The sequence below is a fragment of the Cervus canadensis genome, chromosome 5 (assembly GCF_019320065.1).
Source record: "Cervus canadensis isolate Bull #8, Minnesota chromosome 5, ASM1932006v1, whole genome shotgun sequence".
In the NCBI taxonomy this organism is placed as follows: Eukaryota; Metazoa; Chordata; class Mammalia; order Artiodactyla; family Cervidae; genus Cervus; species Cervus canadensis.
In genome coordinates, this window is record NC_057390.1 from 11,086,065 (window position 1) to 11,107,852 (window position 21,788).

The window sequence follows — 21,788 nt, forward strand, 5'->3', positions numbered from 1 at the left end:
AATTCTCTCATCAGTCTTTGGGTCTCTCCCCAGAGGGTGTGGGTAAGAGAGTGGTGGCTCATGTGTATGCACATGTAGGACACCAGCGTTTGCTCTAGAAGGAGCCCACACAAGTATGCTTCCCTGCTGCTCGGCCAGCAGCTGACTGGCTGCTGGCAGCTGGCAGCTAGAGGCTGGGACAGGAGGATGCCCACCTACAGCAGCGAGGGTGAAGGAGGGGGCCTTGTCATAGTCCGGGGGCTGTGAGCAGCGATGAGATGGTGTCCAGGGCCCAGCTGCACTGCACGCAAGCCCCTTCCTGATCTATCAAGGATGTCCAGCCAGGGCCCGAGAGATTCAAAGAGCTCTGGCACAAAGTCTCCCTGGCATCTCCCTACCCACACATCTCAGGTGGGTAGGGGATGCCCTTTCCAGTAATGGTCATAATGCCAAGAAAGTAAGGGTATGTTTTAGAAAGACAAGATGAGGGAAGATGGAGGACATCCCAGGGCCTTCAGAGACACTGTGGTGAGTGTGGGCAGGGGCGTGGTGCCTCATGGAGGAAGTCATGGGAGGACCGCCAAGTGCAGAGTGGCAGTGCCCCAGCCGTGGGTGGCCCCCTTCAGGAGGCGGGGCCCTGTTTTGGAGCAGAATGAGAACTGAGGGGACCAGAGACAAAGAGGTTGGGGGACACAGGGGAGCCCTCGTCCTGGGGAGGGCTGAGCTGGGAGAAGGTCTGGGGGCTGGAGATGCCTCCTGCTTAACTGACCCGAGCCCTTCCCTTGGGGCCACTGCTAAGATCAAGGTCAGAAGTCTCCTGGCATCTCGGTTGAAAGGCAGGTGGGGCAGAGGATTATACAGCTTGACTCTTCTCTGTCCTCTCACAGGTTACATTCCTTTTGGGACGCCAATTGTGAGTATTACCTTCAAAGGGTTTTCTTTTCTAAAATATTTTTTAATGTATAGCTTTACATCACCATTCATAAATATTTGAGTGAGTTGCTGATTTAGGATAAATTCCTGGAGGGGAATTATTGTAGAAAGCATCATGTATTTCTTTTAAATTCTCTTGATGTGTGTTATCAAACCTCTTCCCATAGAAGGTGTGCCAGTATACACCCTACAGAGCCTCGAAGAGCCTTCATCTCTGCATATTTCCCATTCCAAGTATTGTCAGTAATTAGGACTTGCTGGTTTGATTACAGGGAAGTTTTTCCAGGGATCTTGGGAAGTCAGAAAGTAAGGATGCCTTCTGAAAGCTGAAGAACTCAGCATTAATTTTGTTCAGTTTTGAAATTGAGATTAAGTTTATTCAATTTTTTTTTATATTGGAGTAAAACGAATGTACAGAAAGGTTGCATTTGTCACAAATGTACAGCTTGATAAATTTTCACAAAGTGAGATCAACAAAGTAAACATCACTTAGATAAACATATAGAACGTTATGAGCATCTCAGAAAGCTCTCATGAACCCCTCAGTCACTATCCTCACAGGGAACCACTTTTCTGATTTCCTTCATTGTATTCTCATTTTGCCTGTTATCAAACTTTATATAAATGGAATTACTTATATAAAGTTACTTTTTGGGGGGCTTGGCTTCTTTCATTCAGCTGTTTATGAGCCTTATTGTTATATGTAGTATTAACTTGTTCTAGTTCATTGCTGTATAATATTCCATTACACATCCTCATTTCTCTTACATTTTACCTAGGAGGCCAAAGAGATAACAACCAAGTGCAATATGTGATCCTAGAATCGGGACTGGGTTCAGGGCAGGTGTGTGTGTAAAATGATATTGCAGTTTCTTATAAAATTAAACATATGCTTACAATGTGAGTCAGCAATCCTATATTTAGGTATTTACTTAAGAGAAGTGAATACACATGTCCGTACAAAATCTATACATAAATGTTTATAGTAACTTTTTTTCATATTAGCCTAAACTGATGGCCAAGATGGCCAACAGATGTTAAAACCACTAAGTGAAAAACGATTGGGAACAGGATATTTACCTAGTCTAAAATTTCCTATTTATTTCATAAATATCATTCTATATTTATTAATTTATAGCCTCCTGTAAATAAGGGTCTTCCCTTCTGCCTCCCACTTTCATGTTTTTAAAAATTATCAGTATGGTCTTGTATATTTTTTGTGTTCCATGGATAATAATTTACTTTTGTCATTATTCATTTTTATATAAAAATTGTGCCAAATTTGACCAGTAGAGACCCTTAAAGCAATTTTTCTGTCCATTTGACATGACATGTTTTTTTGTTCTTAGAATGTGTACTTCAGTACTTGCTGGCACAATGTATGGATATTCCAAACTCATCTTGTAGTTTCTCTGCTCTAGACCTGGCTCATCCGTTTCTCCAAAGAGCCTGATTCCCTTCAGAGGGGAATGGTATTTAGAAACCAAAATCTAGCTATCCAGGTATGCTCACTGTGCTCATTGTCACTGGGATGTCATTGTTTCTAGGCCCTCTTAGCAGACAGATCTAGGACATACAACTTTTTAAAAATCATGACTTCAGACTAATACGTCTAATTCCAATCCAACATCTCAGAGTCATTCCCCTCCTTCCATTCCATATTTACAATCTTTCTTCTCCCTGAATGAGAATACAACAATGTATTTATTCAGTTACAAAATCTTGTATGTATAAATAAAAGAACTTCAGAATTTCTACATTAATGCCACTCAAACATATATCAATCCACCAAAATGTATTAAATAAACCTTAAGATTTCTTTGAAGCTCTTTTTGTCCATTGAATAGATCCTACCTATAGAGCATATAGTTAGAGGACTGTGTTCAAAAGTTATTTGAATTATTGTCTTCTGTGTGTGTATGTTATTTATTTGAGATACAGTTAGGTTTATTTGTTTCTGTTGCCAGTGAATTTCAGCTGTTTCCCCATTCTTAATGATTTATTTTTGAAACTATATAAAATATCAACATAATTCAAAAGTCAAAGCTATATTGTGTGCTGTGTGCTAAGTCGTTTCAGTCGTGTCCAACTTTTTGTGACCCACCAGCTCCTCGGTCCATAGGATTCTCTAGGCAAGAATACTGGAGTGGGTTGTCATTTCCTTCCCTAGAGGATCTTCCCTATCCAGGGATTGAACCTGTGTCTCTTATGCTTTCTGCATTGGGAGGCAGGCTCTTTACCACCTAGCTATATTAAAAAGGCATAATTCAATTCCATTTCCCTCTCTAACCCTTCATGGGCAGTCCTTCCCACTCATCCTCTCTAAGTAAATAATTTTATGCTTCCATTTCTTTTTGTAAAAATTAGCAAATGTAAATATATTTTCCTTTCTTTTTAATAAAAGGTAGCATACTATATAACCCTTTGGTCTAATTTTTTTTCACTTAATGACATACCTTGGAAATCACAGTATATCAGTTTATAGATATCTTCTTTATTCTTTTTTTAAAAAATAGCTGCATAACAATATACTACGTGGAAGTACCATAATTTATTCAACTATTTTCTTACATGGCTTCCATGGTAGCTCAGACAATAAAGAATCTGCCTGCAGTATGGGAGACCCCGGATTCGATCCCTGGGTCAGGAAATCCCCTGCAGAAGGGAATGGCTACCCACTCCAGTATTTTCCTACATATGGACATTTAGATTGTTTCCATTATTTTGCTAATATGAATAATGCAAGAATAGATACTCTTGTACATATGTGTTTTGATATTGTTGGAAATATATATTAAGGGTAAATTCGTAGCTTTTCTTTAAGGAGTAATTAAATAGTCATTTCTGGCAATGCTGAGCAAGAAAAAAGAAAGAAGATACAAATGAACAATACTAGGACTAAAAGATAGAATAATTAAAGCTATAATAGAAGTTTAAAAGGTCAGAATGCATTGAGCAACCTGAGGCAGTAAATTTGAAGACTTAGAAAAAATGGATACATTTCTAAAAAAGTATAGATTACCAAAAACTGCGTAACAAGATGAAATACAGGATTTGAAAAGACCTGTAAAGAGAAAGAAATTAGATCAGTAGAAAAAATGGATACATTTCTAAAAAAGTATAGATTACCAAAAACTGTGTAACAAGATGAAATACAGGATTTGAAAAGACCTATAAAGAGAAAGAAATTAGATTAGTTGCTTAAAATATATGAGCCAAAGAAGTAACAAACAAACCAGAACTTACCACTAGGCTCCTATGATCTTTCAGGTGAATACACTGGAAGGAATAGCCAAATTCCATCTTTACAAAACTCTTTAAAGAGAATAAAAAGGAGGAAATGTTCCCCAATTCATTTATGAGGCACTTTGTGACCGATACCAAATAAGTAGATATAAGAAAGATATAAGAAAGAAAGTAGATATAAGAAATTTAGGCCAATATCACTTATGAAATTATACATAAATAGTCTAAATGAAATAATAACAAGTTGAATCTAGCAATGTATTAAAATATATCATACAATATTTACCAAAAATGGTAACATTAGAGAATGTATTAATGTAGTTCATCACATTAACAAATTGAAGGAGAAATGATAACTTAGTAGATACAGAAAAATCATTTGATACAATATAACTCCATTTATAATTAAAAAAAAGATTATTTAGATCTAGAAGGGAGGTTCATTATCTTAATAGAATATCTGTCAAAAAAGAGAAAAACAACCAAACCCCATAGCAAGTACTATTCTTTAAAACATTTTTTTATGTGGAGGATAATTGCTTTGCTATGCTGTGTTGGTTTCTGATGTACAACACCATGAGTCAGCTTTAAGTATACATATATCCCCTCCCTCTCGAGCTTCCCGCCCGCCCTACCCCCGTCCCACCCTCTAGGTCGTCACAGCCCTGAGCCGAGTTCCCTGAGCGCTACAGCTGCTTCCTGCAAGCGATCTGTTTTACACGTGGTAGTGTATATGTATATGTATATGCTGTCTCAGTTCATCTCCTTCCCCACTGTGTCCACAGGTTCATGCCTTATGTCTGTGTCTCTACTCCTGCCCTGGAAATAGGTTCATCAATACCATTTTTCTGGATTCCGTATATATTCACTAATGTACAATATTTGTTTTTCTCTTTCAAACTCACTTCACTCTGTATAACAGGCAGTAGGTTCATCCACCTCACTTTAACTGACTCAAATTCATTCTGTTTTATGAGTGAGTAATATTCCATTGTGGGACTTCCCCTGCTGGCTCAGTGGTAGAGAATCTACCTGCCAATGCAGGAAATGTGGGTTCAGTCCCTGGGTTGGGAAGATTCCCTGGAGAAGGAAATGGCAACCCACTCCAGTATTCTTGCCTGGGGAATCCCATGGAGAGAGGAGCCTGGTGGGTCACGGTCCATGGGGTCACAAAAGAGTTGGACATGACTTAGTGACTAAACAACGACAACATTCTATTGTATGTATGTACCACAACTTCTTTATCCATTCATCTATTGATGAACATCCAGGTTGTTTCCATGTCCTAGCTATCATAAATAGTGCTGCTACGAAAATTAGGGCACAGGTGTCTTTTTGAATTATTGTTTTCTCAGGGTATATGCCCAGTAGTGAGATGGTTGGGTCATGTGGTAGTTTTATTCCTAGTTTTTTTTTTTTTTTTTAATTTTTTATTAGTTGGAGGCTAATTACTTCACAACATTTCAGTGGATTTTGTCATACATTGATATGAATCAGCCATAGAGTTACACATACTCCCCATCCCGATCCCCCCTCCCCCCTCCCTCTCCACCCGATTCCTCTGGGTCTTCCCAATGCACCAGGCCCGAGCACTTGTCTCATGCATCCCACCTGGGCTGGTGATCTGTTTCACCATAGATAATATACATGCTATTCTTTCGAAACATCCCACCCTCACCTTCTCCCACAGAGTTCAAAAGTCTGTTCTGTACTTCTGTGTCTCTTTTTCTGTTTTGCATATAGGGTTATCGTTACCATCTTTCTAAATTCCATATATATGTGTTAGTATGCTGTAATGTTCTTTATCTTTCTGGCTTACTTCACTCTGTATAATGGGCTCCAGTTTCATCCATCTCATTAGAACTGATTCAAATGAATTCTTTTTAATGGCTGAGTAATAGTCCATGGTGTATATGTACCACAGCTTCCTTATCCATTCGTCTGCTGATGGGCAACTAGGTTGCTTCCATGTCCTGGCTATTATAAACAGTGCTGCGATGAACATTGGGGTGCACGTGTCTCTTTCAGATCTGGTTTCCTCAGTGTGTATGCCCAGGAGTGGGATTGCTGGGTCGGCTCCATACAGTTTTCCATAGTGGCTGTATCAATTTATATTTCCCACCAATAGAGCAAGAAGTTTCCCTTTTTTCCACATCCTCTCCAGCATTTATTATTTGTAGATTTTTTTTGATGATGGCCATTCTGACTGGTGTGAGGTAATACCTCACTGTAGTTTTGATTTGCATTTCTTAATAATGAGCAATGTTGAGCAACTTTTCATGTGTTTGTTGGCCATCTGTATGTCTTCTTTGGAGAAATATCTGTTTAAGTCTTCCACCCATTAATTTTTTTTTTAATTGGAGGATATTGCTTTACAATGTTATGTTGATTTCTGCTGTACAACGTGACTCAGTCATAAGTATACATATATTCCCTCCCTCTTGAGTCCCACCAATTATTTGATTGTTGCAAGTACCATTCTTAAAGATGAATCAAATAAAGGTAAAATCTTAATGTCTGGGACAGAGTAAGAATGTTTGACGATAGTGCTTCTATCCGTCCTTTTCCTAAGAGACTAACAAGTAGAATAAGACATGAAAAGTGTTAGGATCAGAAAAGAATAAACACAAGTATTCATGAGAACAGGCAAACTATTGGAACTACTATTTTATAAGATTTCTGGATGTAGGACAAATATATAAAATCATTGCTGTATGCCTATAAGCCTATAGCAAACATTTAGATTTTGATTTAAAAAAAAAAAAACATTTAAAATAGCACTTAGAATGATAAGTTACCCAAAATAAATTCAAGAAAGGATGTGCAAGACCTCTATGGAAAAACTTATAGCACTTTATTGAAGGCCATTGTAGGCCTTCAACTAAATAAATGGATAAATATATAGCCTTGGGTAGAAGTATTTGTAATCATGAAGATACTCATTTTCTTCAAATTATAGTCAATGTAATTCCAATCAAAATAACAGGATTTTTCATGGAACTTAACAAATTGATACTAAAATTTAACGAACAGGCTAAGGACCAAGAACAGCCAAGACAATTTTCAAGAATATGGTAACAGGGGAGTCATCCTAGGAAGTAGTGTAAAAGTGAAAGTGAAAGTCACTCAGTCGTGTCTGGCCCTTTGCAACCCCATGGACTATACAATACAGTCCATGGAATTCTCCAGGCCAGAATATTGCAGTGGGGAGCCTATCCCTTCTCCAGTGGATCTTCCCAACCCAGGAATTGAACCAGGATCTCCTGCATTGCAGGAGGATTCTTTACCAACTGAGTTTTGGTTTGGGTTTGGGGATAAGCAAATAGATCATTGGAGAGGAATAGAAAGTTTGGAAACGTGCCCATACCCATATGGAAGCTTGATATTTGACAGTTCAGTGGAGAAGAAAGATGGACCTTCTAACAAATGATGCTAACTATATGGAGAAGAAATAAAGTTAGATTTCACCTCATATACAAAACACTTTATATATGAAAAGAAAATACTTGCAACACTGTTTGTAACAGCAAAATAAAGGAAGCCACTTGTCCATCAACAAGAGAATGGAAAAATAAGTCATGATTTAGTCATACTTCAGAAAACTTAACACAGGAAAGAAAAAAATGAACAGGGCTACATTTGTCCATACTGATAAATCTCAAAAACAGCGATGAATGAAAAAAACAATAGCAGAGTAGTAATACTGTCTGATGTAATTTATATAATGTTTTGATATGTAAAGCAATATTATATATAATATATATTAATATATAACATAATATATAATATATAAGAATATATATTTATGGGTATATTTTTCATGGAGTCATAAAAGCATTCATGGGAACAGTCAGCAACAGATTCATGATACTACTTACCTTTGGAGAGAGAGAGGCAATGGGATCTAGCAGAACAGGAGGAGCTTCATTTATATCTTTGATGTTTCATCTTTTAAAAAGAAAATTTTCACAAAAATTTAACAAAATAATTAGATTCGGCACTATGTGGATGTTCATTATACTATCCTCTAGACTTCTCTGTACACTTGAAATGTTTCATTTTATGCAAGTGTTTTAAATATGTATCAACATGTATAGGAATATCATTCTCACCTCTATCCTTTTGTAATTTCCCTGAAACTTCTACATTGTTCTGAAATATTCTGAGAAAGTATTATAAATTTCTCCCACCATAATTGTGTGTGTTTAATTTCCTTACATTTCTCATAGTGCTGTGTATATTTCAGTGCAGTGGAGTTTGGTACGTTCATGACATTTTTATCTTCTAGAGGTTATAATCTCCACCTTCCCACCTCTCTCTTTCTCTCACAGATGCACACATACACACACACACGAAACATCTGTTTCTTTGAATATCGTTGCTTGAATTCTACTTCATCTCATGTTAATATTTCTATTCCCTTTTTGTTTGTTCCACTTGTAAATTATTGCCTACACATTTTCATTAGAGTGATATTTCTGTGTATATGTCTCTCATGGACAAAACTGAACTGAATTCTACTTTTTTTTTAACCCACTTTGAGAAACTGTCTTTAACTTCAGTAATTAATGGAACTTACTCATGTTCATTCTGCCACTGGTTGTTGTGAGCACTTCTCCCAGTCATCCAGCAGTAAGTTTGTTATTGTTTCCATCTATTTTCCTGATTTATACTAGACTGACAATTTTCATTGGTCATTTTTGTTTCTTAAGTAGTTTTGAGGGGAGCCTCTTAATCCTCTCTGGTTACCATTCACCTGTAATGTGTTAGAGAGCGATTTCATTGTATTTACCTTATCAATATCAATAACTGAATAGGAAACAGGACCTCCCCAATCCTACTCATAAAGGAAGAGATTTTTAGCACACCATTTTAGCCTGTTTTCCACCACTTCATTCATATATACTTGCCCAGATTTTGTACATAGTCTGGAATCTCACCAGTTTTTTGAACCCTTGCTTAACACCTATATTAAACTTCACAAGTATATAGGTTGTGTGTGTGTGTGTGTGTGTCTGTGTGTGTGTTCTCTATGCTTGGCTAGAATACTTTTTTGAATAATATTAAGAGTGTGTGGGCAATACTTTCTGAGTCCTTGCATATCTGAAATGATTTTTTTCCCCTCTTATACATGAACAATAGTTGGCCTGATTCTCTTTTTCTTTATAGGTAAACCTCCCCCATTCCCTTTGGGATCTTTTGGTATTTTCTCTCTTTATCTTTGGAGTGCAGAAATATACTTAGGATTAAAAAAAATCTTCTCCATATATTTTATAAAATTATACAAGTAATACATGAATATGTTCTTTGGAATTCAAAAATATCACTAAGAATTTTTTAAAGAATATTTTTAAAGTTATACAAGTAATACATGAATATATTCTCTCAACTCAGCATTCAAACAATGCAAAAAAATATTAAAGTTCCTCTGACAACCCTGAACTCCAAATCTGCTCCCAGAAGTAACCTCTGTGAGAAGTCTGGTGTGAACTTTCAGGCTTTTTTCCTAGGTATTTGCATAAAAATGAATCATCACTAAAATTTTTGTTTTGTATTTTTTCCATTAAAAATACAAAAGTATACTTATTTATCTACAAATAGCTTAATTACACTTAGCACTTTGCCTACATAAAGATCTCTTTCCTTCCTTCCCGCTTCCTTTCATTTTTCCTGCTGAGTAACAATCTCTCCCGTAGTGATGGATTTAGATTATTTCTGATAACTTTCTATTAGAAATAGCAGTGCTGTGGGAAAATCCTTATAAAGCTTTTTTGGTACAAGTATGAGGATTTCTTAAGGGCCCATTCCAGAAACTGAGCTTGCTGTGTAAAAGGCAATGCACATTTCCCTGAACACCAAAAGATCTCACTTTTTTTTCATATATTTATTGACTATTTACATTTCCTCTTCTGTGAATTAGCTCTTAATATCCTTTGTCCATTCTTACATTGACTATATTTTTCTAATTGATTTTTAAGTGTTCCTTTTATGTTTGGATGTTAATCCTTTGAATTGTATATATTGCAAATCTCTTCTCCTAGCCATCCTCTCTTTACTCTCTGGTGTCTTTGGTAGAAAAGTTTTAAATATTGATTCTTTAAATATAATGGTCTTTCCTTGGATTGAGCTTTGAGTCTTGTCCCCACTTCTCACCTTCATCTCTTTCATTAAAATAACTGGATTTTTTAGGGTTGTGTCTAGGAATCAGCTCTTAGATGCATTTATCAATTCTTCTGTTTTCATTTCTAATTTGTTCATTTCTTCTTTTCATAATATCCACTTTTCCTCTTTAATTTGTTGTGGCTGACTTTTTTTAAACTTATTGCTTTGAATTTATTCTTATTTATTCTCATTCTTTCCTTCTAATGAAACTCTTTAGGGCTCTAAATTTGCTTCTGAGTATATCAGATACTTGGCTATGTATATGTTTTCATACAATGATCTATATTTTTATTTTTGAAATAAGTCTGAAATTATAGCTTTGAATCCTCTTTAATCAGTCAGAAGAATACATTTTAAATTCCAAGTGATTGTGTTTTAAAATTATATATTCTTTTATTATTATTTGTAGTTTATCTTATTTTTAGAGAGGGTGACCTCTACAATTTTGCCATTTGAAATCTATTATGGTTTTCTTTGTAGCATAGTATATGATTATATGAAGAGTAGGACCATTTGTATATAACAAAAAGTTCAAAACAATAGTAGTTTAAACAAAATAATTTATTTCCCTCTCAGATCAAAGAATTTTGGAGATAGGCAGATCCCACAGTCATTGTGAATCCAGACTTCCATTCTTCTACATCATTCTCAGTGCTGGCTTCTAATGTCAGTAACTTCATAGCCCAGGATGGCTGCTGAAGATCCAGTCATCACATCTACATCCCAGGGAGGAGAAAGAAGGGGGAAGTAAAAGGATGTACCTCTTATATGAGTCATTTCCCTTTAAGTAGTCTTCTTCAGAGTGTCACACAACAGTTTTGTTTATATTACATTAGAAATTAGCTGGATATATATAATCAATCCCCAATTATAGGGATTCATTAGTGTGAAAGAAGAGAAGAATAGCTATAGGTAATCAAACAAGGATCTTCCATAATAAATTTTTATAAATATTCCATCAATGCTTAAAAATAAAAAGATATATCATTTGGCAGTATCATCTCTCTCAAACCACAGAAGTTGAGTTTGGGGCTTATTCCTCATAAGAGGTCAACGGGACCCTTTCAAAATTAATGGCTGCCATCAACTGGCATAATCTAGCCAACCCAAGGGATGCCAGCACTCTCTCTAGTTCACAAGTGTTACTGAGAACACCCTGTAGTTTTCCTCTCTCTCCTCTTCCTAAGACAAATCAATCACTCCAGGGCCACTACGGCCTTGTAGGCATTGTAGGAATGTGGGTGCCGATTCCCGTGTTGCTCAGGGCTTTACTGCTGAAGTAGACACTGTGAATGTCCTACCAGGACCAGTCCCTCCCAGCCCAGAGCAAACATCCCTCTGAGAAGAAATGTGTAGGATGTGAGAATAGGAATTCCAGCCTCTGACATCCTGTATGAACACATGATTGGGATTAATGGGCAACATGACCTGGGATGGTCTCAGTGGCAGCCGGAGCAAAATGACAATACTCACCTAGTCTCCCTAGGTAAGACTCACTTCTTAGCCCCAAGTAGCTGTATTCCAGGATTCAGAACAGCTGGGCCAGAGGCCAGGTCCCAGGAGGAGCCACTGGTTGTGGAGAACATGTGGCATTCTATCTGGGCACTTCGATGTGGATAAGAAATGTGAGGACTCATTGGTCCCACTCCCTTCTTGGGGCCACCACCTTGCCCAGTAAGGAGGGAGCACTGTGACTCTCTGGGCACTTCAACCCCGGGCTTGGCTTCCACCAGCCACATCACCTCTCCTAAGACCCTGCTGTCTCCTGCTAGCACTGAACATCTCAGTAAAGGCGTGGTCTGAAGGGGAGTGAAGGTTCCAGTCCATGCCTTAGGGAAGCCCCTGCTGTGATAGAATGGGTAAGGAATATACACATGCAGAAACCACTAAAATGCTTACCAAAATAGAAATGGGGTGCCAGCGAATGTGCTAGGAACTGGGTCCCTGAGTGATAAAGGGAAGGGGTGAGTCAGGCTGGCAGGTGTCTTGACTAAGATGCTTCTGGAAGTAATATCCAAATTACCTCCTGCCAGGGTGAGCATCCCTGACTAGACCCCACCCCGCCATGCTGCTCCCACCTTGCCTGAGAGTAACTTAACCCTGCCCCCATCCTGCTCACTCCCAGAGCTCAGGAGAAACGAGCTGGTTTTCTCCCAGAAGCTGGTGCCAGTTTAGTCAGCAGATTTCACAGATCTACTGGCACCCATGTAGTGTCTTATTTTAAGCTTAACATTTGAAGATGGAAACTTTTCCCCCCTTGATGTGTGGCAAAGAGATCCCAATTTATACATAAGCATGGCGGCTAAGCCAGTGCACCAAGGCTGTTCTCAGGCGGGTGCAGTTCATGGCTCCCCTTTTTCAGGTACCTTCCCAGAAAGACCCCCACCAACTGTGATCGCTTCTGACAGTTGGCATCTATGTTCTCAGGTTTCCTTCAAGAGATATGCAGCCCTGTCCTTCCTGGGCACGTGTGGCTGGGGAGAGGCAGGGCCAGGGTGTGGGCCCCCATCCTGTCCTCTCTGCGTTTCTCTAGCTGCCAGCCTGCACCCTTGGCTCCCATAACGTCTCAGGGCAGCGAGCCTGAGGTTCTCCCAGGCGGCCTCTGGGTCTCCCTTCTTGGCCCTGAGCTCCCTGACATTGCCATCCTCCTCTCCTCTCTCCTGTCATTCTGGGAGTCTCAGAACTCAAGGCTGAAACCCCTCATATCCAGCTGGGAGACTGAGGAGGGCAGACTGGGAGCATCCTGTCAGTGAATTCAGAGGTCTCAGGTTACGTCCAAACCTGATATTTTCTTGGGACATAAGGAGTCCTATCTACTCTGAACCCTCTCATTTTAATACTGCAGATGGTCGTGTAGACTTAGAAACCCCATTTCTGCAAAGGTGCTGGTTTAAGTCACATCCTCTCTGTGGGGAGGAGGGGTGGGCCCCAGAGGGTTCGCTTACGTGAGGATTTGGCTGAGTCTCAGGGCCTTTCTCACATCTCCCAACCCTCTTCATCCCAGACTCGACTTTTTCACACATTTCAATCCCAACCCCAATTTTCTTCCTGGCCATTGTAATCAGACACCAAAACGGCTGGTGTCTGATTTGCTCCTCACTGCAGCTCTGGCTTAGTTTATACCATATAAGAGGTGGGGTTCAGTTAAACTGGAATGGACCAGTCAGGGACAAACATTCATTTGACAAAAGATATTTTCTTGAAACGGTTGGGCTGCTTTAAATAGCAGCACCCCTAATGCGCCCAAGTATTGCTTTTCAGACCATTAGCTATAGAAATCAGAAGATGGAGACAAAGTCGAAGGAAAAAGCAGCCAAATTGTTGAGTACTGGAGCCCATGCAAGGTCTTTTGAAAATGAAGAGGAACATTTTAGAACTGAGTGCATCAGTGTGGAGGAAAAGCGTGTGATGCTAAAGGACTGTTGCTTTGCCGGCAAGGACTCCCAGGTATTTGAGAAGTGAACGTTATGTGGTCTCATCCCTCTGAAGCATCTGGAAGCTCTCGAGGAAGACAGATTTTAAACATTTATTTACTACCAAGATAAATACTGCAAAGAAGGCAGGCAGGGTGCTGAGAGAGCATGTGACGGGAGACCTACGTCACCTTAAGGGCTGGAGGGGGCTTTCTGGAGAAAGTTACAACTAACCTGAAACCCAGAGGATGAGGAGGGATTAGCCAAATGAAGATGGGGTGGAGGGTGGCAGGACTAATATTTCTGCCATTTTCCTGCCAAGCAAGACAGTTTTGTACCCTGTAGTCTTCCCTGGACTTAAATTTCACCACTCAGTTGTTTAGACACTCACCCTGTTTCCCCTTTGAATTTTTTTTATACTTTTAAAGTTTTCTTTTTCTTATCACTTGAATCACTTTCATATGAGTGCCAGCCCAAGGGGTAGGAGGTTGCTCAGTTCTGAGTCCCAATATCATAGTACACAGAATTGTGGCCAGCAGACTTGCTGCCTTGTCCCTGTCTTCAGTTGTTCATGTCTCACTTCTGGCCAAGCAGATGAGATACTTGGTGCCTCTCTCCCACACTGAGACCTCATCTCTCTGCAGAGGTTAGAACACTCTGAAGGTGGAGGGCTGAAGTGCAGTTGTGGTTTTTCTTGTGAGCCAGTTGCCATAGGGGTATAGTCGGCCCTGTTCCTTATTCTGTCCTGAGATGAGGCTCAGTTACAAACTTCCCTTCTTTCTGGACCAGCCAGGGTGGCCCCAGAACTGGTCCAATGGTCACCAGTTGGAGTAGGTTGGCAAGCTGGGCTGCTGAGGAACCAGCATCACTAGGAAAGACATTAGTAGTGGTACAGGTGCATTAGTAGCGGTACAGAATTTTGCCCAGGAAGGACAGCATATTCACTCTTTATGTGAAGTAATCCCTGTATCAGTCAGCTATTGCTACTCTAGTGCTGTGTAACAAACATCCACAAAATTGCAGCAGCAGCCATAGCATTCTTTCTTAGGGATCTGCAGTCACCCGGGAGTTTGGCTGGTCTAGGCTGGGCTTGAATGAGGTAGTTTTGCTTCTCACTGCAGGTCTGGGGTCAAATGGGAGTCAAGTCAACCAGACTGGACTCTGCTCCTCACATCTCATCCTCCTTGGATGAGAACACTGGTCAGGGCATGTCACCTCTCTGCAATGTTAGGAGCACAGAGGGCCGGCATAAATAAATAAGGTCTCTGAGGCCTGGGCTTAGAACTGGCACACTGCCACTTCCTCCCACTTGCCGTTGGCTAAAGCAATACCAAGAGCCTGGAAACAAATTCCTCCCCTGGCACGGGTATGATTCAAGGACCAAACTCAATCTTTTCCCCTCCCCAAAGGCCGACAGCCTCATGCAATCAGACTTTAATCAAAGGAGTAAGAAGGAGAAGGATGATGGTGGTCATTGTCACAATCCATCATGGATCCTTTCCCTGGCCAAGAATCAATTAATGTCCTTAATAATGAGTTAGCAATGTTCTTCCGGTGTGTGCTGTGGGCCCAACTTTGTGCTGAGTGCTTTGGGGGACATCAGAGAGAAAAGCCCTGATTCTACTGTCAGGAGCTCACTACCTTTTTTGGACTAAACGTTGCTCAGTTGTGTAATGTAGACTGTGAAGGTCAGAGACATGAGAGAACAGCAAAGACTAGAAAAGAATGAGATAGAAGGAGAGGAATGATACTAACACCTAACACCTGGGGGGGGGGCATGTTCTCCGTTCCAGACACCCTGCCCAATTCTTGCCACGCCTCACTACTTCTCCTGGTCATCCAGAGAGGTACCAGGTCCATCCCCATTTAACAGATGAAAAAACAGAGGCACAAAGGCCTCAAGTTCCTTGTACATGGTCACATATAAGCCAGTGCATATAAGCACCAGAATTGGAGTCCAGCTTCTCCCACCACCAGAGCCTGAGGACTGGTCACGATGGCCTGTGGCCGGCCATTCAAGGGAAGAGGAAGCAAAGGCAGACAGATGTGCAGAGAGGGCAGCTGCCAGGGGGCGGGAGCCGTGGAGGGGACCCCAGTCGTGTTATGAACTATAAATGGGAGCAAAGATAGGATGTGCGATTTGGCCGAGGTCCTGCGACAAGATAGGGTGCAGGCTGGGAATTCTGGCTGTCGGCTCTCCTCTATGTTCCCTGGTCCCAGCCGCTTTCTGGGCTCTCTACCCGCTGAGCGGCCACGCTGAAGCATCTCCGCCTTGGAAGAGGTGCCATCCACTGGCATTGAAGCCGGCGGACTGGCTCCCTCTCTCTATTCATCTCTTTCCTCGTTTCCCCTGCCGTATTCTGGAAAGGGCAGCGTGAGGGAATGTGGGCAGGTTGCACCAGAGATATACATCTGAGAACTGAAGGAACATTTATTTTTAATTTAGACTTAAAAAGAAAAAAGGAAGTTATAAAATATCTGCTCTTGCTCCTGGGATTGTGCAGATGGTGCTGCGTGTTGCCTAATAGGGAGCGGGGCTGGCACTGCGTGCTTGCAGCCCCACCAGCCACTGTAGGAACCTGGAAGGCGGGTCCCGGTTCCTCTTGCCTCAGCCTCAGATGGCTCCCTTGCGTCCCCTTTGGCCAGTGTGGCATGGTGTTTCGCTGCCTACTCACCTCTCCCTCCCCGCACTCCCATCTGCTGATTGCCTGAACCTCCTCCAATGAAGCTCATCTCTCAGCCGTTCCTGCTCCCAGGAGCACACACGTGCACACCTCAGCTCCAGCCTACCACCTCCTTTGGCAGATAACCAGACCTCTCTTTTCCTCAATTCCTGCTTGGATGTGAGAACTTACCAAGTTTACATACATCCAAATACCTGTTTAAACCATCTAGTCATTTCCATGCCCAGAAGTTATGGAAGACATCCCCATACATTTTCCTGTTTGGTCCTTGTGTTCACCGTGGTTTGATATTCAACTCTTCTGGTAGTCTCCTCCAGAAGCTGGTGGAGCTCAGTGCATAGAAGATGCTCGAAAATGGGCATATAATGTGACTTTTCCTTTGTACTCAGGCAGTTGAGCTGGAGAAGGAAGCCCTAGAGAGGTGGGGCTCCCAAGCCAGAAATCAAGAGACCTGACTCTTTCTCTAGCTTGCTTTGAAGCCTTTGGCAGATCACTGAATTTGTCTAAGCCTCAGTTGCCCCATTTGTAGAATATAGAAAGTAATCTCTATTTTATTTGGACCCCAAAGTTATAATAAAGATCTTGAAAGTGACATAAGTAAAAATACTTAGTGAAATCAATTGATTAATTCATCTCATTAAGAAAGTGTGCCGAGGCACAGGTGCCCAGCCTGTGCAGGAGTTTGGGACAGGAGTCTGGTCAGATTGGCCAACCAGGTGAAAAACTCACTGGTTACACTGTATGTGTGTGTGTGTGTGTGTGTATTGCATAGACTGGGTACTAGTTTGCTTTAATTTAGGGCTATAGTTTGTTCTGAAAAATAACTCAATATCACATAAAAAAGGCATGCCATAAGAAAAAGCAAGTAAGTTGAAAATGAGACAAAAGGAAAGTTAGAGAAGAAAAGATAAGATAAAGGTGTAAGTCCAGTTGCACACAAGACACATGCAGTGTGGTCTGTCTCCTTGGCAGATGTAGGTTGTGGAGACCCAGCCTGGACATCTTGACAGTCAATGCAAAGAGGGACACAGTTGGAGGCCCTGTGTCTATAAGATAGATGCAAACCGGATGCTCAGAAGTATAAATTTCTGATCCTGAAACCAGAAATTTCCTCCAAGAGGATTCATGAAGGGGACCAATGTAATGAACAGTGAGTCCTGGACAACAGCTGTCTGGCAAATACAGTGAGTCCGATGGGCCACATCTTCTGATGGTCCTGGTGACCCAAGTGCAGTTCAGGGGGTGCAAAGGAAACTGAGGGGGAGAATGCAATGTAGTTCATAACACACCTGTGTTATATAAACCAGTGGGTTAAGGGAATGTGTTTCCCAACAGTGGAAAATAGCTTTTATTTCCTTGGGCTTCAGGAGGCAGGCAGACATACACATATGTGTATGTACATCCCAGTGCAGGAGAAAGCACGCCCCCACACACACACACATACGCATACCACACACTCATGGGCTCACCTGTCTGCGCCCAGCTTTGGCCTCGCTAGGCTGTTTCCTCGCTATGGTCTGGCTCCTGACTAGGGCACTAGGAGGAGATCCTGGGTCCCCTGGAGTTCCTTCTTGGCAGGACTGGTGGGAAAATTCCCTTTTACAGACAATGGAACCATCTGTATTGGCTTCATACCTACTACTTGGACTCGGGGAATAGAATTTAAGCTGATATAGGAACTCCAAGGTCAACCTCTTCATCCTACAGGGGAGAAAGCTAGAACCCCAAAGGGGCAAGTCTTCTGCTGGAGACCATACAGGAATAGAGCCAAAGCTGAGACCCCAGATCCCCGATTCTCACTCCAGCACCGTAAGCTGTCATTGTGAAGAAAAATCGAGTAGGGATCTTATTTGGGGGAAAAATATCATAAGATAATCCTTCATCAGTGCTATGGAATGGCTTTACATTATATAATTTTATTCAAACTGATATGGGCCAATAAATATAAATGTGTATGCATGTTCACTGTTTTAAAACATTTTAATGTTTAAAACATGATTTACTAATGCTGCTAAGGATGTCTAGAATTTGATTTACTGCATAGAATTGAATGTTTATACTTGTTCCTTACAGAAATTCTTGCCAAAGAGCCATTTTATCTACAGGAATAATAAATAAGTCAATATGTGGATGGCTGTGCACATTTTTTCCATATGCAGCGGCACTTGGTAGATGTTATTTTGCACACAAGCACTCAAAAGGTAAATCTGACAGACACATATGAATCCTTGAAGTCTAAGATTTGGTCAGTGTCAAGATCAGGCAATTAATCTGGACATAAACCAAAAGAATAAAGTCATTGGGTCTAGGCCTTAGATATTTGGGCTTTGGAAATAATGAGTCCACACCTATGTAACCAGACTTGGTCATATGTGTGTATTTATTCATTCATTCACACATTCAACAAATACTTATTAGACATCTATGTTTCATTCAATAGCCTAAACATAGTGTAGGTTTTGCTTCATGGGGGCCCAGAGATAATATATAAATTTCCCTACTTGTGTTGGTAAAAAGGCCTTTAAATATGGAGCTTCCCAGGCAGATCAGTGGTAAAGAATCTGCCTGCCAGTGCAGGAGATGTGGGTTTGATCCCTTGGTTGGGAAGATCCCTTGTAGGAGGAAATGGCAACCCACTCAAGTATTCTTGCCTAGAAAATTCCATGGACAGAGGAGTTTGGTGGGATACAGTCAATGGGGTTGCAAAGAGTCAGACATGACTGAGCACACACCCTTTAAAGCCTTTGAAATGAGTATTTCTGAGTCCTCACAAAGATCCTGTTGGACGGCTAGGGTGCGAAGAAGCCAGGTTAGCTGGGTGGAAGTAAAGGGGCTCCTTTTGTGTGCTCCTTTGCTTTTATTGTTCCCCTGGACACCAGTTATGAAAATACACATGTCTGCTGCAAAAAAGTACACAGAAATACTCCAGAAGAATGTGAGGAAGTACTGACCTGCAGGGACATCTACGTGCTGTGCTATAGATTTTTTTGATGCCTGGAGATATGTATATGTATGTGTATTTGTGTATATGATATATATGGTGAAGTTTTTTCCCTTTATAAAAATGGACTATGCTGTCATATAATTCTGCAACCATGGTTTCTTCATTGTATGTCATCTCACTTTGGGCAGTGGTTTGTACAGATCATACACATTGGTTTGTACGGATCCAGCTCACTTTTGTTCGTGACTGTGTCATTTTTCTTTGCAAAAGTGTAGGGGGTTTCTTCTGCCTTCTTCAGCCTTTTCTTTCTCTCTCATAGGTTGTTGGTCTTCTCTTGCCCAATCAGACATTGGCGTCCACTGTCTTCTGGCAGGTAACAGTTTCCCTGCGAAGAGAAGGCTCCTGAGAGGGCACCCAACAAGTGCTGGTTAGAGCACCCTGCCCCAGTGTCACCTCTCTATCTAGTCCCCTTGCTGAAAGTCGCCCCCCTTCCGACTCCTCCCCAACCCAGAAGCCACTGGGAGAAACCTTAGGACCTCGGTCCTGCTGAGCAGTCCCAGCAGTCAGCCCTTGGGCCATTATATGTGCCCTAACCTTTGCACAGAGGGGATGAGGGCTGGCTTCACCTGGATGCTTGTTCCATTGCATTGCAGTGACCCTGAGGCCCTCTGCCTCATTTGACATCAGCCTCATCCAAATCTATGGGGCAGGTAATCCACCCTCAACCCTAGGGTAGTGAGGTGGGTGAAAGAGCCTTACGGACCCCAGTCTCTGCCCTTGGAGGCAGTCTGGGTTGTTGGTGTCTCAAAACAGTAGCTCTGTATGTGTCTGTAGGGAAAGCAGGACAGGAAGAAAAACCTGTTGGTCTTCAGGAGAAAATGTCAGAGTCTTCCTGAAGGGAAAAAAAACCAATAGTGTCCATGTCTAGGCGCTGCAGGTGGTGCAGGACACTGGGCTGGGGTATTACGAAAGAGGCTCAAGGCTGCCAGCCGTTCCAGGGCCCTTCTGGAACGGTGTCCATCTTCCGTCCAGTCATTAATATAAAAAGGATGATTCGACAAAGCCTGTGGGCCCATTTGGGGCAGTGGACCCTAGAATTCTGGGAGAGGGGGCCAATGTCTTGGTTTACCAGGAACTGAGGGGTTTCCCAGGACTGGGGTCTTTGGGCGCTGAAACCTGCATCGTCCTGGCAAATCAGGATGGCTGGTCGCACTAACATGGGGGGTGGATGGAGCCACCATGGGTAGAGACCCGTGTCTTTCTGGAGGACTGTGGCCTCCCAGGTTCAGACCTAGCTTCCGGGGAGGTGACCACCTCTCCTGACTTCTCCCTCGCCCCCTCCCCTTGCCTTTCAGTGGCTGAACCAGAGCCACAACGCCTGTGTCAACTATGCAAACCGCAATGCTACCAAGGTGAGCATGGCAGACCCTTGCCTGGTGGTGGGCGGCAGGCAGGGTGACCCTCTCCTCTCTGCCATGTGGCATGCCTCCGTCAGGGCTGCTCCTCTGGGTTCAACGGCCAGCCCTTCAGGAGGGGCCCCACCAGGGAGGGGCTCTTCACATGATGTGACGAAGGCCCATCACGTGAGAGTGTGGTGGGGAAGGCGGAAGGGATAAGCCCCGCTGGTTTCTGAACACTTCTGGGGCAGCCCTTGCATCAGGACAGCATCAGGCACGTAAGGATGGAATTCCTCTAAATCTGCCTCCAAGTTTGCCTGGAAGCGGCCCCGGTGCCCCAAGATTGCTGGCTGCAAAGCTAAAGGGCTGCCTGTGAGGGTGAGGGCTCTGAGAGGACCCTTGTCCGCCCAAAGTGCCCTGCACTCCTGGGATGAGCTCACAGCAGAGGCCCAGTCACCCTTCTCCTGTCGAGGAAGGGCTGGGCCCCTGGACTTCACTGACAAGGCTTTCTCTCCCCGTGTCAGTCCCCCCACACTTCTGTCCAAAGGCAGCAGAGGGGAAGGGAGGTCTAGGTCCCCTTAGGGGCTGCCAGTCTGGGGAGGAGAGGGTCTGGGCACTTGCAACCTTGGGGAGTGACGGGAGTCATGAGCTGGGATGAACGGTACAACTTCTGGGCCTGATACTCCGGGGACATCCCCACCTTCTCCCATCTGAACCTTTGGCCCATGTCTCTCTCAGATGCTTCACGCCTGGGCAACTCTGCTTGGCTGGCTCCCATTCACCTTAAACCAAACATCTCCAGAATTGCTGTCGTAGTTCCTCAGCTCTTGCTTAATTTTGTGTGTCACAACTTGGGATCCACTTTCCCATCGACATATTGAGCAACCCCCTCCTACTGGCCTGGAAGACCTGCTTGGTTGATGAGGCCTGTGAGAGCCAGTCAGGCTGTGGCCACCTCAACATTGCCATTTCCACTGAGAAGGTACTCTGGGTGCCAAACAGCCCCTTCGCAACATTTAGCTTTCCTAAC

The 21,788-nt window shown here is 42.3% G+C and overlaps 1 protein-coding gene across 5 annotated transcripts in view; it reads left to right on the forward strand.

Annotated features, from left to right (window-relative positions):
- The window catches only part of SFXN5 (sideroflexin 5), a 124,670-nt gene that overhangs the window by 41,434 nt on the left and 61,448 nt on the right, over positions 1 to 21,788 (forward strand). For 3 of the 5 annotated variants that reach the window (XR_006269381.1, XM_043468189.1, XM_043468187.1), the window contains exons 6-9: positions 454 to 507; positions 867 to 892; positions 19,681 to 19,734; positions 20,717 to 20,773. Coding sequence is in view for 4 of the 5 variants with exons in the window: in XM_043468189.1 (XP_043324124.1) it covers positions 454 to 507; positions 867 to 892; positions 19,681 to 19,734; positions 20,717 to 20,773 (191 nt within the window). In the remaining variant the exon portion in view is untranslated. The remainder of the gene's footprint in view (positions 1 to 453; positions 508 to 866; positions 893 to 19,680; positions 19,735 to 20,716; positions 20,774 to 21,788) is intronic. The other 2 variants (XM_043468188.1, XM_043468190.1) reach the window with 1 other exon arrangement.